An 18,561-nucleotide genomic window follows, 5' to 3' on the forward strand; every position below is an offset into this window, starting at 1 on the left:
TGGAGTCAGCCCGGCACACGGCTGCTGGGCTAGCATTAAGCTAAATAACACAGAAACAACAACAATCAGACAACGCCCTGTAAACAAGCACTTTGGCGACAGGAAGAAGCCTCCAGCAGACTCAGAGGGAGCTCTGCGGTGAGTGTTTGGGATCATCGGTCTAAAGACCTTCATCATAAATGAGCGTGTTTAAATTTGGTCTGTTTTCCCGTTAATCTGACGTTATCCAGGTGCCAGTGTCCATCTGTTATTTACAGGCTGTGGGTAGAGCACCTGTGGAGATTTTTTGTTTGTTTGTTTTTAGGTGACAAACAAATAATAAAAAAAAAACGCTGGCAGATTATTGTACATGTTTTTAAATTGTTCTCTTTAAGGCAGCACCGCTGATGTTATTCACTGCTCACAGAGAGGGGTGTGGCCACCAGACAGGGGTGGGGTTAGTGGTGAGGGGGCAGGGCCATGAGTGCAGGCTGCTGCCTGTCAGTGAGGCACTGATCAGATGTGTGTCAGAGTGCTGCTGTCTCTCGGCCATGGCCTGTCTGATGGCTGCCTGGTCCGTCCACAACCCCACTGTCACCAACTCCATCATCATGGTGAGTATGAGGACTCCAGAGGTATGATGAGGGGTGACCCGCTGTGTCTGCTGCTGGTTTAAGGAAAGGAAACAGCTTTTAAGCAACGAGGTCTGTGTGGGAATCAGCCTGAATGTGACGGTCAGCTGTGTGAGGCTCAGCAAATCTCACATGTTTGGGTTTTAAAGAAGTTAACAGTCCTGCAGCTCCACTGCACCAAGGTCAGCTGCTCAGGGAGGAAGAGGAGAGTCCTGATGAGCAGAGTTCTTCTCATGATGATAATGTGATTTTAACTTGAATGATACTGCCGGGTTATCCTCATCGTTTCTGTGTTCACGCACTGAAGGGGCAGTTCTGTAGTGCTGGGGTGTTAGTGCCTCTGTTGGGATTGTTCCTCTAAGACAGTGACTGCTAAGACTGGAAACCTACTGCATGAAATGTTGGGCTGTAGTGAAAATGGAGTCAGGGTGGACAGACGGGGGGATTACAGGATTTTTTAAACGAGGGGAATTCAAAATATATACTAAACCAAAACTTCGAACATTGTTAAATAATGCTCAGACCTCCAGCTTATCTGCAGGGACAAAGACTGTATATAATAGATGGCAGTAAGCACACTGAAATCACTCATTCGTTTCAGGATTCACATTTTAGCGTTTAGCCACCACAGCGTTGTTTTTTACCCAGACGTAAACAAGAGGGTGGCGTGCTAATGCTAGCCAGCTTGGTGAGACGGTATGGAGCATCACGCAGATACAGATGATGCTAATTCAGTAACATCACCGACACTGGAGCCTTCGTAGACTGTGAGTACAGTACCCTCACAGCAGCGATATTATTGGTCAGATAATATCATTAAAAATGCTCCAAAAGGTTCAAGTGAAACTCGCAGCTACAGCCGCCTGTGTCACCATCCACCTGTCAGTCAAAAGGCCACGCCCCTGACAATGCAAACTTTAAACACCCTCGCAGCGTACCGTTGTTATGATGGCTGAGATTGTCCACAGAGACCAAACATCAGGCTGCGAACATAACTCACTGCTGCCTCTGCTGGAGAAAGTGCAGTTATAATCGAGACCTCCTAATGTCTGCCTGGGCTGTGATGATGTCACAGCACTGTTTCGGGGTGTGACAATCAAATTCCACGCAGGGGCGGGGCTCCAGTAGCCACGCCCATGACTGGAAGTTTTGAAAGTTTAGTAGCTCTCACGGAGCGGACTCATGCTGGGAGGATAGAAGCCTTTCTCTTTTCTTAACACGTGTAAGTACATTTACTTAATACTTGAGCATAAATTTGTTCCTCCATTGAGTCTTTCACTAAGACTTTTACACAAACCATGTAAAACTTGTAAAAATGGGATGGATTTAAAATCATACAGTTTATGGGCTGAAACGATGAGTCACAACAAAGGTTTCTCACGACTTTAAGAACTTTTACAAATCAAACGGAGGAACACATTCATCTGTTGCTGCAGGTGTCTTGATGCTCCAGCAGTACAATTGTCCGGAGGAATAAAATACAGTGATTTAAGTAGTTTTCAGATTATACTTATGTTGCAGTCAATTTATGAGGTGATCCACAGGCACTTGTACTTCCTTTACTGCTGCACACACAAAGTTTCCTCGTAAACATCCTGAAATCTTCTGATTTCCTGAAAAGCTCTTTGTTTAGTCACATGTTTATATGTCTCTGAGCTCAGGATTATCTCTGCTCCTGTCTGTGTGGTCACAAACTATTAGTTATGTGTATGTATTCATATTCTGCTCGAGTTTTACAAAAAGCATCACTTCCACATAGAAAAATATTCTCAACATGAGTCAGTGATGTAAAGCTGTTTGTGCTGCAATGATGAGCAATGACAGAAAAGTTATTTGGTAGTTTTTTTAAGCAGACAAATGAAGCCAAACAAAAGAAGATGGACAAACTCCAAGGCAAGAAATCATTTTTGTTTTAAAATTGTTTTCTCAAATTTTGGCTGACAGGTGACATCAAACACCTGTGACCAATAATATGTCTGCTGTGAGGTTGCCGTAGTAACAAACTGAGCTCCAGGGTTAATGAGGGAAACTGTGGGATTTTGTTATTGATTAGCAGGTATCTGTGTCTGTAGACTGATAACTAGCTCTTAACTTAGTGCTCCTTCCTCTCATCCAAATATGGTCACTTCCTGAAAACAAGAACCAACATGGCGCGAGACACATCTCAGGCACTGATGCTTCATCACGCGGAGTGGAGAAACCTCTGATACTGACCTTTATGTTCAGATTGTAATTTAGATCTCAGTACTGAGAGTGGAGAAATCAATGATAAGGGTTACCATGGTGACCATGGCAATAGTTTTGCTGAATCACAGCAGCAGGGTGCTCAGTTTAAATCCTGCACTCAGCCTGTTCTTTAGCTCGGTGACTAAGCTCTGCCCGACAGCTACCTCCTGCTCGAAGGCAGATTAGTGCCTCGTTCGGGTCAGGTCAGTCACACATGGCCGTCCTACAGGAACAACACCGGACTAGCTGATGGCTAATCTGACAACATCCACGTCTGCGTCCAGGCCTGCTGCAAAACATGTAGAGAATCAACAAACCCAGACAACAAACATTCGGCTCTGCAGGATGAGAGCTGACAATCGAAACCAGCAGGCTCCTCAGTCAGCTTTTTAAGGAGGGATAGAGGTTCGAAACTATTATCGGCGCGCTCTCACTGTACTGCACAAGGAGTTGGCACAGGATTTATTAGAAAAACAGGGTTTCATTTATTTAACCCAAAAAGTTATATTTTCAAAACAAACATGTTGAGCTCATAAAAAAAACTAAACTCAGCCAAAGAAACATAACTGACCCAAAGAAACATAACTGACCCAAACAGGAAATGACACACAAAGGTATATAATGGCTGATCAGACCACTATGACACAACACAATCACATACCACAAAAAACGATGCAGTTCAGTTTGTTAATAAACTAAACAGCAAAGAAGAAAATCAAAAACATTAAACTCAAATATTTAGTTAACTACAAAAACATGTTTAACCTCCTAAGACCCGAACTCTTCCACGGCAGCATTTTTAATTTCTCTTTGATATCTGGGCTGATTGGGACCTAATAAATGTAAAAATTACCAGATTTTTTTTACCTGATTTTTAACCATCCATTCGCTTCCGCTTATCCTTTTCAGGGTCGCGGGGGGGGGCGCTGCAGCCTATCCCAGCTGTCATGTGGCTCTCATTTTTCTAAGAAAAATAAGAGCCACATATGAGGATATTCGTTTAAAATTTTGATAGAACAGTAGCAGTATAATGCCCTCATAAGTGAATATCAGGCCCTTGTAGAGCAAAATTGAGTATTTTAGTCTAACCCAAAATGTGATGTCCACATATGTGGACGCCAGGTCCTAGGAGGTTAACTAAAGAAAATACACATTCTGCCCCCTTCAACAGGAAGTGGTGGTGTGGTCCAGTCAGCCCATCTATGTATTTAAGTTTTTTAAACACTGGCCAACATCTTTTGTCTGGCAACAAAAGATGCCAGGGATGATGGCAGGTAAGAAATGGATGATGATGATGGATGGATGATGATGGATGGATGATGATGTGGACAGATGATGGTGGATTGATGGATGATGGATGATGTGGATGGATGATGATGGATGGATGATGATGTGGATGGATGGAGATGGATGATGATGATTATGATGAGGATGGATGTATGGATTGATGGATGATAATGTGGGTGGATGATTATGGTTAGATGGATGGATGATGATGGATGGATGATGATGTGGATGGATGGATGATGATGATTATGATGAGGATGGATGGATGATGATGGATGGATGGATGGATGATGATGTGGGTGGATGATTATGGTTAGATGGATGGATGATGATGTGGATGGATGGATGATGATGATTATGATGAGGATGGATGGATGATGATGGATGGATGGATGGATGATGATGTGGGTGGATGATTATGGTTAGATGGATGGATGATGATGGATGGATGGATGATGATGATGATGATTATGATGATGATGGATGGATGGATGGATGGATGGATGATGATGGATGGATGATGATGATGATGATGTGGACGGATGACGGTGGATGATGATGGTTGGATGGATGATGATGGTTGGATGGATGGATGATGATGGTTGGACGGATGATGATGGATGGATGGATGGATGATGATGTGGACGGATGACGGTGGATGATGATGGTTGGATGGATGATGGATGGATGGATGGATGATGATGTGGACGGATGACGGTGGATAATGATGGTTGGATGGATGATGATGGATGGATTGATGGATGGACCTTTTTGATTACATTCTCAGAGGGTCAGCTATGGTTGTCTTCAGCCAGATTCCTTTTATTCACCTTCAGAATACCAACGGGCCCCCCGACCTGATGTTGGATCCCCGGACAGTTTGTGTTTGTATGGATGAGGTGGTCAACAAGCGGCTGGCGGGCAGCCAGCAGACGCCACTGCTGCAGGGACACCTGAAGAAGGTGGACAACAACCTGATGGAGGCCCAGAGGTTCTCCTCATTACCTCGCAGACCCGCGGTCAACATTGAGTTCAAAGACGTCTCCTTCGTGGTCAGAGAGGGACCCTGGTGGAGGAAGAAAGGTAGAGTCATACACAAAACAAAGATGGCAGAGGTTCAGAAAATAAACACACTGTCACTGTAAATTCAATGCCTGAAGGGTGGAAAATAATCCAGGGCACGATTCAGCCTTGTGTTGTAGCTGGTTTGTTCATTACAGATCCTGAGTCACGCTCCTATAACAGCAAAAAGTATCAGGACAGCAGGAGGAGCTGGTCTGAATGCTTCTATTTTAAAAGGCTTCCACAGAGATGTGGATCAGGCCAACCTAAGACTGACTAAAGACAGTCACAGTGACCATTGACCTTTGAACACCAACATCAGAGCCGCCCTGAACCTCACAGCGATGCTGAGTCTGCAGAACACAAGAGAAGATCTGACATAAACGCTTCTGACCGACTCATAAACCCACACATTTAATCTCAGACGGCTTCACATTTTATAGCCCTGGACAGAAAAAATATATTCACATATATATGTATGTGTGTGTGTGTATAGATCTATCCATCTGAGGGCTTTACTTGTCCAGTTGGAGAGGTCAAAGGTGATGGCCGACCTCACAGGGTTCATGTCATTCTTTTGACTTTTTATTGTTAATGATGGGCTGTGCGTCAGCAGGCAGCCGTTAGGTGCTCTCGGTTTGGCTGCTGTGTGTTTGTGCGCTCGCTGGATTAGCGGCTGTAATCTGTTAATCTCAGCTGGGTCTTCTGCTGTAAATAGCTGCAGGTCAGATTGGAGGACGCGCCGTCGCTCGCTGCCTGAAAATAAAGATGCAAGGACAAGACAACAAGCGATGATGTCACCGCTCGTGAACCCGCCCACATCTGAGCTCTGCTCAGGCCTGAGAATGGGTTGGATTGTTATTTTAGGGAATCCCTTCCCATGATGCACAGGGTGTTTCTTCTTCACTCACTATGTGTTAATATTCAATTTTCAATTCAATTCTGTGAGCAAGCACTTTGGCGACAGTGGGAAGGAAAAACTCCCTTTTAACAGGAAGAAACCTTTGACAGAACCAGGCTCAGGGAGGGGCGGGGCGGGGCCATCTGCTGTGATTGGTTGGGGTGAGAGAAGGAAGACAGGATGCTGGAGGTTTCTTCCTGTTAAAAGGGAGTTTTTCCTTCCCACTGTCACATAGTACTTGCTCATAGAGGGTCATTTGATTGTTGGATTTTTCTGTTTTCTTTCTATCATTGTACGGTCTTTACCTCATCTTACCTCTGATTGGTCCTGAGCAAGAAAATGAACATAGTGCTTGTGTAAAGCTGTGCCGGGAACCTCTAGCTGAAACTAGATCTGTTAGAGACTCTGATAGCCTCAGGTTACAGACCATTATTATGGAGCTCAGCCAAACTCTTTGTTCATATTAGAAAAGCTGAGTTTCACTGAGAACATTTCACACCTGCTCAGGTGCACGAAAACAGCGTGCAGGTGTGAGTTTGAAAACATTTACAGGTTTTCTATTGTAATTTTCACACAAAACCTTTGATTGGTTCTTTGATGCTTTTCAGGAAAACAGAATCTGTTAACATGCGATCACATGTTATTAAATGCCAGAAAGATGGATCCATGAAGCAGAGCAGCAGATGAAGACGTGAGGTTTGATGTAATGGGGCATGTACGAGGCACTAACAGGCTAGAATAGTTGTAATAGCTGTCTTTCTGCTCTCGGTCGTGGCCCCCGAGTACCACCTGTTCTCCATCATGGACTTCAGGGAGAAGTCCATGAGTTCTCTGGTTTGAAGGATGTTCAGCTTCAGGTTATTTTCTGAGCACCAGCAGGACAAGTTCTCTACCTCCACCCTGTACGCCATCTCATCTCCATCAGAGATGAGCCCAACCACAGCAGTGTCATCGGCATACATGACGATGATGTTGGCTGGTGGGTTGGTGTACAGTCATAGGTGTACTGAGGTGAGGATGTTCATCTGGGTGTACAGTGTGTGGAGGGTACTGTTGGTCAGATTAAATCTAATAATCTCATTAAAGCGCGTTCAGCCTCTGTGTGTAACGTGTAACACACTCATCAGTTTTATGCATATTTAATAATGACAACCTCAGAAACCTGGTCTCTGAGACAGGATTTCAGGTGTCAGCACATTCTTCATGGTTTCTCAGCCCGACACACACGTTCTTACATGTGTGTGCTTCACGGTGTTTCAGTCATGAGTGACTGTTTGCTTTGAGACTGTGATACTTGTGGATAAGTCTGATGCTGAGCTCACTGTGAGGACAAAACATTAACAGCAGATTACTGAAGATGTTTTCATGATTGCTGCAGGGTTTTTGGACTCACGCTGATGTAAATGTTCTGGTTGGTCACACTATGGTCAGTGAAGCTGCTCGGAGTAAGTGAGGGAGGGTCTCTGATGGACCTGCAGATGTCTGAAGCACATTTGCATGTCTAGGAGAAACGTGGTCGGTTTCGGGACGATGCACGAGCCTCACCGAGTTCTGTAACTGACCGAAGTACAGTCCAGACCGTCAGCACTGAAACATCAGGAGGAGCGGGAGTGTTTGCTTTTCGCACAGAAGCCGAGCAGAGCGCCTAAAGTGTGAGAGCAGCTGCTGGTCTGCATGAATGAGAGAAAAACTCCAAACTGACGGGAAACCTGAGCCGAGAGTTCGAGCACAAAGAGCGGCTCTGTGAGCGGCTGGGAAACCTGCACATTGATTGTTTCTGTTCGCCTCAGGTTACAAAACTCTGCTCAAAGCCATCTCTGGGAAATTCACCAGTGGGGACCTGGTGGCTATCATGGGGCCCTCAGGAGCCGGAAAGTCCACGCTCATGAATATCCTGGCCGGGTACAGGTGGGTGCATCCATCAGGGCGGAGATGATGACTGAGTGTGAGGTTGAGGTCATAGCGCTCTCAGCGGCAGATGTTTTAAAAATGTTTTCATCATGTTACATCTCAGTCTGAGAGCTTTACCGCATCCTCACATCGGCCTGCTGTACCTCTGTGTGTGTCAGTAAATGCTAGTGAAGAATCTGATTACTGATTGCAGGTCAGTGGATCTGTCCAGAGCGCGCTCAGTGCACGTCTGTCTTTGCGTACAGGGAGACGGGGATGAAGGGCGAGATCCTGATCAACGGGCAGCCCAGAGACCTGCGCTCTTTCCGGAAGGTTTCCTGTTACATCATGCAGGACGACATGCTGCTGCCTCACCTCAGTGTCCAGGAGGCCATGATGGTAGGTGCTTCTGAGCCTCAGCGTTCGGCCTACTTCAGACCGCAGTAATCGCAGACCCTGCTCTCTGTTTCTGCAGGTGTCAGCCAGCCTGAAGCTGCAGGAGAAGGAGGAGGCACGCAGAGACATGGTGAGCCGATCGCTCCTGGCCTCCCTGATCTCAGACTCTACCCTCAGGCTGAACTCGGATCTCTGCTCCTTCAGGTCCGGGACATCCTGATGGCTCTGGGTCTGCTGGAATGTGCTCAAACCAGGACGTCTCACCTGTCGGGGGGGCAGAGGAAGCGGCTGGCCATCGCTCTGGAGCTTGTCAACAATCCGCCGGTCATGTTCTTCGATGAACCCACGAGGTAAGAAATCAGGTTGACTTCCAGGTCCTCTCCGTGGTTCATCCCAAGCTGGCAGAAGGTCACAGAAGGTCGGATATCAGTCTTGACCACGGTGCTCTGTCCTCAGCCAATGAGGTGAACCAAGCAGCTGAACCATTCCACTCAGTCAGCTCAGTCTTCATAACCAAGTTTAAATCTTTGCACTAAAGCAATTTTTGAATCGCACAGGCTGAACGCTTTTAGGGCCTTTCAGGCTGTGCAGACTCATTTTAGACATAATGCCTGACACGTAGGATCATGCAGGGAGATCTGTGGTTCGACTCCTGGTCCCGCCACTCACCTGTGTGAAATGGTTTCGCTGCCTCAGAGATCAGTCGTGCCAAAGCACAGCTGTTTTATTTTACTCGACTAATTTCAGACGTTTGATCAGAACAAGCTGTACTTCAAATTCTACATGTGAGTGATGTTTGGTCATGTTTCTGCTTCATGCTGAGCTTCTATGAAGGTGTGTGTGTGTGTGTGTGTGTGTGTGTGTGTGTCAGTGGCCTGGACAGCTCGTCATGTTTCCAGGTGGTGTCTCTGCTCAAAGCTCTGGCTCGAGGAGGACGGACGGTTATCTGCACCATCCACCAGCCGAGCGCAAAACTCTTCGAGCTCTTCGACAAGGTGACCCTCCTCCACGTTACACTGACTCACTGCACCATCTAGTGGTGTAAACTGGTATCACATGAACGTGTGGCTGGACAATGCACAGAAGTGTTAGCAGCGGTTCTTTATCTGAAGATCTGAAACAGTTTGAAACATTTATAGAAGCAGCTCTAATGTCAGAAGCAATAAATAAATTATTACATTTCCTTCAGTGGGTTAGAGGGTCATCTGCTAATCAGTGTGTGAGGGGGGCAAAGAGCTTTTAAAGGGGATAAAATCAAGTTTGTGTAGAGGAGTAAATGTGGTGTAAAGAAGCTTCGAGTGAGCACTTGTAACAGTTTGTACTATGGGGTGAAATCCGTTTCCTCCTGCTCAGGTTTTAAGGATGGAGAGAAGAACAGGAAGTGCTCTACAAAGGTGTTTGGAGCTGAAAACCTTGGTGTGGGTCCATAGAATAATAGGAAACATGATTCAGTGCGGGTTTCACTTGTGTCTCTGTCTCTGTGCGCGTTTCAGCTGTACGTGCTGAGTCAGGGTCAGTGTATCTACAGGGGACAGGTGTCCAGTCTGGTCCCGTACCTGAGAGACCTCGGGCTGAACTGCCCCACGTACCACAACCCTGCTGACTTCGGTAAGACTCGCCCGGCGAGCTGTTCCCGCTCGGCCGTCGCGGCGTCAGACTCACTGATGGGTTCTGTGCGCAGTGATGGAGGTGGCGTCCGGAGAGTACGGGGACCAGATGATCAGGCTGGTGACAGCAGCTCAGGAGAGGAAGTGTGAGAAAGACCACCAGCCCGAGCTCAACGGAGACAGCACCCTCCACCCCTTCCTGTGGCAGCGCACCGAGGAGGTAAAAAAACAGCACGCCCTCTGCTGTGATTGGTTGATGAGAGGCAGGTTTTCGCTTTACCTCCTGTGAATGTTTCATGACGAATGAGTCCTTTGAAAATGAACATGTACCTGTGATGATCTCCCGTCAGGAGAGCTCATCGTCTGAAGGCTGTCACAGCTTCTCTGCTAGCTGCATGACGCAGTTCTCCATCCTGTTCAGGAGGACCTTTCTCAGCATCCTCAGAGACTCGGTGACAAACACCTCTGTACACGTCACCTCAGATTCACACAGATGACACCATTTTTCCATCACTCTGACATAAAAATGATCATTACCATTTATAGTGGTGTGAAAAGGTGTTTGCCTCCTTCCCAATTTTCTATTTTTTGTGTTTTTGTTATGTTTTAGATCAAACAAATTTAAATATTAGACAACGATAACACAAGTAAACACAAAATGCAAATGAAGGTGTTTATTTTTAAGGGGAAAAATATCCAAACCAAGTGATGGCCCCCTAAACTTAAAAACTGGTTTGGGCCACCCTCAGCAGCAACAACTTCAGTTCAATTCAGTTTTATTTATACAGCTCCAAATCATAACAACAGTTGCCTAAACCCACTTTATACTGTAAGGTCGACCCTACAATAATACATGCAGAGAAAAACCCAACAATCATATGACCCCCTATGAGCAGCACTTTGGCGACAGTGGGAAGGAAAAACTCCCTTTTAACAGGAAGAAACCTCCAGCAGAACCAGGCTCAGGGAGGGGCGGGGCCATCTGCTGTGATTGGTTGGGGTGAGAGAAGGAAGACAGGATAAAGACATGCTGTTGAAGAGAGACAGAGATTAATAATAACTAATGATAACACAATGCAGAGAGGTATATAAAAATAAAGTGTATAAACAAGAAAAACTCAGTGCATCATGGGAATCTCCTATAGGTTTTGCAGCCTAGACCGAGGGCCGAGTACAATAACCTCAGTTTGATCTGAATTAAGAAGCAGAAAGTTAGCGACCATCCAGGTCTTTATGTCTTTAAGACATTCCTGCAGTTTAACTCATTGGTGTGTGTTATCTGGCTTCATGGACAGATAGAACTGGGTGTCATCTGCATAGCAGTGTAAATGTATGCTATGTCTTCTAATGATGCTGCCTAAGGGAAGCATGTATAATGTAAACAGAATTGGTCCTAGCACTGAACCCTGTGGAACTCCATAATTAACCTCAGTGTGTGAAGAGGACTCTCCATTTACATGCACAAACTGGAGTCTATTAGATAGATATGATACAAACCACTGCAGCGCAGTACCTGTAATACCTACAGCATGTTCTAATCGCTCTAATAGGATATTATGGTCGACAGTATCGAATGCTGCACTGAGGTCTAGCAGGACAAGCACAGAGATGAGTCCACTGTCAGAGGCCATAAGAAGATCATTTGTAACCTTCACTAAAGCTGTTTCTGTGCTGTGATGAGCTCTGAAACCTGAGGATAAAATATAACTTCACCGATTGCAGGTAACAACTGCAAACAACTATTTGCGATAACTGGCAATGAGTCTTTTACAGCTGTGGAGGAATTTTGGACCACTCAGTGTCATTCTACAGCATCTCAATCAGATTCAGGTCAGGACTTTGACTCGGCCACTGCAAGTCTTCATTTTTTAAGCAGTTCAGATGTGGCCTGCTGGTGAGTTTGTGATCCTTGTCCGGCTGCAGAACCCAGTGCACTCCAGTCCTGAAGGAGCAAAACAGCCCCAGACCATCACACTACCACAACCATATTTTGCTGTTGATACAATCCTTTTTTGAAATGCTGTGTTACTTTCACTCCAGATGTAACAGGACACACACCTTCCAACTTGTCTCATCATTCCACAGAATATTTTTCAAAAGTCTTGAGGATCATTAAATGTTTTCTTGCAAAACTGAGACAAGCCTTCATGTTCCTTTTGCTCAGCCGGGGTTTTTGAGCACTAACCTTCATTTGTGGATAAAGGCTTCTACTTTGGTTCACTGGATTCCTACAGCTTTAGAAATGGCTTTTTCCAGACTGAGAGATCTCAACTACTTTGTTTCCTCATTTGTTCCTGAACATCATTGGATTACTCTCAAAGAGTGACCTTTGACCTTTAGATGCAGATGAACAACTGAGTGTTGTCCTGTTGAAGTGGCTGTTTGGTGTCTCCAGTGGGGCGATCGTGGCTCAAGAGTTGGCAGTTTGTCTTGTAATCGGAAGATTGCCAGTTCGAGCCCCGGCTCCGACAGTCTCGGTCGTTGTGTCCTTGGGCAAGACACTTCAACTTCCGCCTACTGGTGTTGGCCAGAGGGGCCAATGGCGCGATATGGCAGCCTCGCTTCTGTCAGTCTGCCCCAGGGCAGCTGTGGCTACAACTGTAGCTGCCTCCACCAGTGTGTGAATGTGAGAGTGAATGAATAGTGGCATTGTAAAGCGCTTTGGGTGCCTAGAAAAGCGCTATATAAATCCAATCCATTATTATTATTATTAGAAGTCTGAGCACTCTTCCTGCACTTCACAGCTACACTATATTGTTTAGTATCTGTGTGGGTCTGCAGGACACTGGGATGTTGTGGTGGATTTTCTGATAATCCTGATACAGGGCGCTGGGCGTAGAAATCTGTGACTCTTCACCAGTTGCTCATAGAATTTAAGAAGCTTCTTGGATGAAATGTCTTCAAGAAACTTAAAGAAGTCCATATGCTTTTCTTTCTAAGCTCCTTAGACTGGTTTACAGATAATTTCTTGCCAATTTTCTTCCTAATTTCCTTAAAACTCTGGTCTGAGTCTGGTCATATATAATGACATCATTTTACTGATTACTTTTCAATCACAAAAACATTTTTTTCACTGTAACTTAAACACGTGGTGACGGTTTCCAGCACAGATTTGTGAAATGAAACACTGTCAGTGTGGTAATATTACTGTGCAGTATTGCAGTTTGAAGTAAGGCATTGTCATTGGCAGGTGCTGACTCACCTGAGGATCTCGTCTCACATTGGGATCGGCGTTCTTATTGGTCTGTTGTATCTGGGTATCGGGAATGAAGCCAAGAAGGTTCTGAGTAACTCGGGGTTCCTCTTCTTCTCCATGCTGTTCCTCATGTTCGCCGCTCTGATGCCCACGGTGCTCACCTGTGAGTCCGCCTCAAGCTGCTGTGTCACTTTACCTGCACACAGGTGACGTTTGAGTAAGATCAGGGTGTCATCGACGTAACAAATACATCACAGAGTCGAGCTGGAGAGCAGCTGTTATCTGTCCTTCATCGGCTTGTGTAACACGAGGTCTGCTGTTACAAAGGTGGACAGAACAACAGACCTCCATTTATCCTACCTGCAATACAACCTGTTTTAGTCCTTCCCCCTTAAAGACAACTTTGTTCTTATTGGCTTCCTCTTGTAAACAGAGGTTCTGAAGTGTTAGCCTCTCTGACATCACAGAGGTTCAAGCATAGAGCTGAGTGTTCAGAGGTGAGCTCAGCAACAGGTGCGTCACTTTTACCTGAACAGCACCAAAGGTGCCGGCTCTGACTCAGGAACTCTCTGTCTCATACACAATAAAACCTTTATTGATGTTCTCAGGGCCAAATCCTTAAACTGACACCCACAATTGCCAGGATTAATGACGGTAAAATCGTGTCTTTAAATTTGAGCTTTTCTGGGATTTTATGAGCTAGCAGTTGCTCTGGGAGCTGCTGTCAGAGAACATCAGACTAAGTCTCTGTAATAAGGGCGAGTTTTATTCGTCGCAACCTTTGAAAACCTGCTGCCATGTTTTTGTGCTTCAGTTCCTCTGGAGATGGGCGTCTTTCTGAGAGAACACCTCAACTACTGGTACAGCCTGAAAGCGTACTACCTGGCCAAAACCATGGCTGATGTCCCCTTCCAGGTAACAAAGACATAGCTTTATCTAAGCTGCACTTGGAGTGGCAGCTCCTGGTTCCAGCTCCCAAATCTCTTTCTTTAATGACACATTTGAAGATGAAAGATGATGAAAGATCTTGTTTTATCGTCATTTTTTCTGACGGCACAGTTTATCATTTTGTTAGAAACTTTGTATCCGTCCACTTACTTTTGAACTAGTTCCTGGACTCTGGATTTCGGAGCGTCAGCCACAAGTTATCAGCTGGTTCTCAGTAAACCGGGAGCTCACCCTTCACGGATAGTCAGTTAATACAGTAACTTCACCCCGGCCATATTTCTGGTAACTGCTAATGATATTGATAATGTCATTAGAAATGTTCTAAAAAAAAGCTCCAACAGCAACGGTCCAGAGGTCCAGTTCAGGGATGCCTCACCTCAGGCTAGCAGACAGCAAACACCTACAGCTGTCTGTATCACTATCCACTTGTCAGTCTAAGAGGCCGCGCCCCTAATAATAAAAGCCTTAAACCTTAATAGATTTAAGTAGGGGTGGGTTTAAAAAATAGTTTTTAATTTTAATAATCCCATATCGACTCATGAAATCCTGAATTTGATGTATTTTGCCAGAAATGTCAGAATCTCAGCTAAACCATTTCAACAATAACCAAACATTGAAAACAGCTTGAACAGATTCCTCAAAAGGATGTAAGCACGACAGCACACACACGCTGTACATATCCAAGATATGTATTATAATCAGAATTATAATCAGAATTATAATATTTGAGTCAAAATCCAACCTTGTGAATCAGAATTGAATCGTGGTAGAAATCAGTGGCAATACGCAGCCCTAGATTTAAGAGCTTCAGCTTAAAGTTGCACACTGAGACCTGGTAGTATCAACCCTCTGACCTGCAGTGTCGCTGTTGTACAGGTAGTGTTCCCGGTGGTGTACTGCAGTATCGTGTACTGGATGACGGCTCAGCCTCCGGACGCTGGCCGGTTCTTCCTCTTCCTGTCTCTGGGGATTCTGACATCTCTGGTGGCTCAGAGTCTGGGTCTGCTTATCGGAGCCGCCTCCACCTCTCTGCAGGTCCGCTCGCTGTTTCCTCCATCACCTCCTGTCATCTCACAGGTGTGTTCCTGTGCTGACATCACTCATGTGTGTTTGTTTCCTGTAGGTGGCCACGTTTGTGGGTCCGGTCACGGCGATCCCGGTTCTGCTGTTCTCCGGGTTCTTCGTCAGCTTCGATACCATCCCCTGGTACCTGCAGTGGATGTCCTACATCTCTTACGTCAGGTGGGGGCGCTGTTAGCTGGCGGGCCTGCTGCTGTATCCACACAGCAAGGGGCGCTGCTGCACTCTCTGAACGTGTTTGTGTGTTTCAGGTACGGGTTCGAGGGCGTCATCCTGTCCATCTACAGCCTGGGTCGTGATGATCTTCACTGCGATGAAGGTGAGGCGTGTCACTTCCAGAAGTCTGAGGCAATCCTCAAGGAGCTGGACATGCTGGACGCCAAACTCTACCTGGACTTCATTGTCCTCACCATCTTCTTTTTCTCTCTGAGACTCATTGCTTATTTTGTCCTCCGGTACAAAATCAGCTCTGAGAGGTAGAGCGGGGCCGGGAGGAATAGGAGGAGTCGCAGAGCAAGAGCCGGAGGCCGAAGAGCAGCTGTCCAGTTTGTCTCCACTTTGACTCGCTCTTAAACAACACATGAAGAAGAGATGGCGTGTGAGGACACCGCAGGCCTACAGGGGTAGATCTCATGGTCTCATGGAGGTCCTGTGGGTCCAGGAGCTGGTCTTCTGGATCCTGGAGGTTTCACCATGCCACATCCTGACTGATTTCTACTTTTTAGAATAAAAGCCTCTGCAGTTGCAGGATGATGACATCTCTGCCTCTTTAGTTTATTGCTGAGGTCAAAGGTGAGAGCAGCACAGAGGCCCTGATTTCCTGAGTTCTGTCCTTCACGTTTAAGCATCCTGCGAGCCTCTGCAGATCCACTGAAGGCAGTGATGCAGGAATGTTTCAGATTTCGCAAATCCTGGAAAACTGTTGGATGAAGTTTTCGGCAGTGCATTAAAAAGTTTTTTTAATCTTCCATCCACCCGACTGACATTCACACACAAAGACACGTGATTTCAAACAAACTAGATCCTGGAAGCTTTTCTTTTGAGGCTAAAACAAAACTCAATGGGCTGCTGGTGAAATCTAACAGGGATAAAAATGATGAAAAATCAAACTTTTGAGCAGAAAGTGTTTGGGAGTAAATCCACATGATTCAGATATAAAAGTTTTACAATAAATATGAATAAAAAATATTGTCTGGAACCTGTTTAGGCACAAATATTCCATCTGTTTACTTTGATAAAATTCACATTAAATAAATTTTAGAAAACTTTCCTGTGAAAAAACAGAAAAACTGATATTTCAATAAAACAATAATTACCCACACCGTGTTCTGAAAGGTAGGATGAACAAAACAATGAAAATATCAAAAGTATTTGTCATGTTGAGATGCTGTTTATTCCTGATCATTTTACCGGCTGTGACAGAACTAATTAAACTGAATTATGGGAACATTACACTGTCTGTTTTTAATATTCAGGTTAACTGTGTATGTACCTGCGACAGCAGGCAAACAGCTTTGTCTGAAAAACTCAGCAGATGTTTTTCTCACATAAAGCAACTGAGCGCACACGCTTCACAGCAGCTCGCTTAGCTGCACTGTGTCTCTGTGACCAGCAGGTGGAGCTGTTTACTGGGAAATGACGTTCATCCTACTGGACGTCTGCTCTAATCACTGTGTCACAACTCTGATTTAACAGCAGAAATTTAAAACACAAAAGTGGAAATGTTCATCTTTGAAACTTGGTTAAATAAAAATCAGATTTGAACTCAGAGAGTGAAAAAAGGAAAATAAAATCAGAGTTTAGATGTGATGCAGAGACAGAGAGCACACAGAGGGACTCAGACACGATTAAACAAGAGCCCTGAGGGTCGGGCCGGTCAGATCTGATATCGTTGTGTTGGTGTTGTTCCCAGATCATCATGAAAATGTTGTTCCAGGTTCAACATTGCAAGTGACCAATCACATTATTGTGACGTTATTCTTTTGCGCACCAACCCATTCGTGCATTTATGAAATTCCAATGTTGCAAGGACAATATCAATTCTGCTTAGCGTTTATTAAAGGGTTAGGGTCAGGGTTAGGGGCCGTTGATCGGCGGACAAAGGCGGTTTCTCGCAGCTTAAGTACAGTTTTTTGTTTTACGCCGGTTTTTCCCGAAGTCGCAAAAGTATGACATCACAACATTCTGATTGGTCACTTGCAATGTTGATCCTGGAACAACCTTTAGTATGATGATCTGGGAACAACACCAACACGAGGATATCAGATCGTGCTCAGAGTGCACGTCGCACACATGCTCAAGCTGTTGCTGACGTCGTCCAGTTTGAGGCCGTAGATGGCACAGGTCAGCGGCAGCAGGAAGCCCTCCATCCACATGATCACCCTGATCTCCCAACCTCACACACCAGCTCCGCCTCCTTCTATACGAGCGAGGCGATCACAAACCATTTTTGGAATCCGGGGATCAGAATGCCAAGACCTCTGCCCCTGACTGCCACCCAATCCACCAAGCACTGAACCTCTACAGTGCCTCCTGTGTCCTCCCCACCACCCACAAGAGGACAACACCACAAAAGTTGTAATGAGATGTTCTTAATTTGCCAGCTGATAAGTGCTGGCAAACGTAGGCTCAGCTCATGTGTCCACAACAGCAGCTGCATTTTGAGAGAAGACACACATGTAAAATTGAAAGCATCCGAGCCCTGAAATGAACCGTCTGTGTAAGTTCAATAAGAACGAGCAGAATTCAGGTGTCAGGCTGCTGGTCTGTTCCATACATCACCTTCAGTGTCAAGTTCAGTTTTATCGTCATTAACACAGCCGAGGAAGTTTTTGCCCGTCTTAATTTAAGACGGGCAAAAACATTTAAGTTTATAAGACTTGAGCGGTCATTCTGTACTCAGACACATCCTAACCATGACCACAATCAGGTAGACGCATCCATCAGCCATAATCACAGTCAGGAGGGGGCATCCATCCACCATGACTGTCATGAGGGAGGGGCATCCGTCCACCATGACTGTGATGAGGGAGGGGCACCTGTCCACCATGACCAGGATGAGGGAGGGGCATCTGTCCACCATGACCAAGATGAGGGAGGGGCATCTGTCCACCATGACTGTGATGAGGGAGGGGCATCTGTCCACCATGACCAGGATGAGGGAGGGGCACCTGTCCGCCATGACCGTCATTAGGGAGGGGCATCTGTCCACCATGACCAGGATGAGGGAGGGGCATCTGTCCACCATGACTGTCATGAGGGAGGGGCATCTGTCCACCATGACTGTGATGAGGGAGGGGCATCTGTCCACCATGACCAGGATGAGGGAGGGGAACCTGTCCACCATGACTGTGATGG

General features: G+C 45.7%; 1 protein-coding gene across 2 annotated transcripts; it reads left to right on the top strand.

The window, feature by feature from the left end:
- The first annotated feature begins 495 nt into the window (after positions 1-495).
- Positions 496-16,651, top strand: abcg1 (ATP binding cassette subfamily G member 1). Of its 2 annotated transcripts, XM_087851266.1 has the most exons (15): positions 496-593; positions 4,961-5,207; positions 7,878-7,995; positions 8,244-8,376; positions 8,453-8,503; positions 8,578-8,723; positions 9,245-9,368; positions 9,867-9,981; positions 10,055-10,200; positions 10,331-10,432; positions 13,171-13,339; positions 13,991-14,091; positions 15,001-15,159; positions 15,248-15,366; positions 15,456-16,651. In XM_087851266.1, exons 1-15 carry the CDS (start codon positions 531-533, stop codon positions 15,682-15,684), a joined length of 2,022 nt encoding a protein of 673 aa, XP_087707392.1. In that variant the 5' UTR covers positions 496-530; the 3' UTR covers positions 15,685-16,651. The 2 variants fall into 2 exon arrangements, with proteins under 2 accessions (XP_087707392.1, XP_087707391.1); XM_087851265.1 differs by having other exon boundaries at positions 8,192-8,376; positions 8,453-8,723.
- Positions 16,652-18,561: the final 1,910 nt, after the last annotated feature.

Source organism: Neolamprologus brichardi, chromosome 14 (genome assembly GCF_056152115.1).
Source record: "Neolamprologus brichardi isolate AB-2024 chromosome 14, ASM5615211v1, whole genome shotgun sequence".
NCBI classification, from domain to species: domain Eukaryota; kingdom Metazoa; phylum Chordata; class Actinopteri; order Cichliformes; family Cichlidae; genus Neolamprologus; species Neolamprologus brichardi.

What these genes read in the sequence shown, in the direction of transcription:
- abcg1 (XM_087851265.1), top strand. Translation starts at nt 531, where the DNA reads ATGGCCTGTCTGATGGCTGCCTGGTCCGTCCACAACCCCACTGTCACC. An exon ending in TGGCTGATGTCCCCTTCCAG is followed by an intron (nt 14,092 to 15,000) that starts GTAACAAAGACA and finishes GCTGTTGTACAG; the next exon opens with GTAGTGTTCCCGGTGGTGTA. An exon ending in TCCTACATCTCTTACGTCAG is followed by an intron (nt 15,367 to 15,455) that starts GTGGGGGCGCTG and finishes TGTGTGTTTCAG; the next exon opens with GTACGGGTTCGAGGGCGTCA.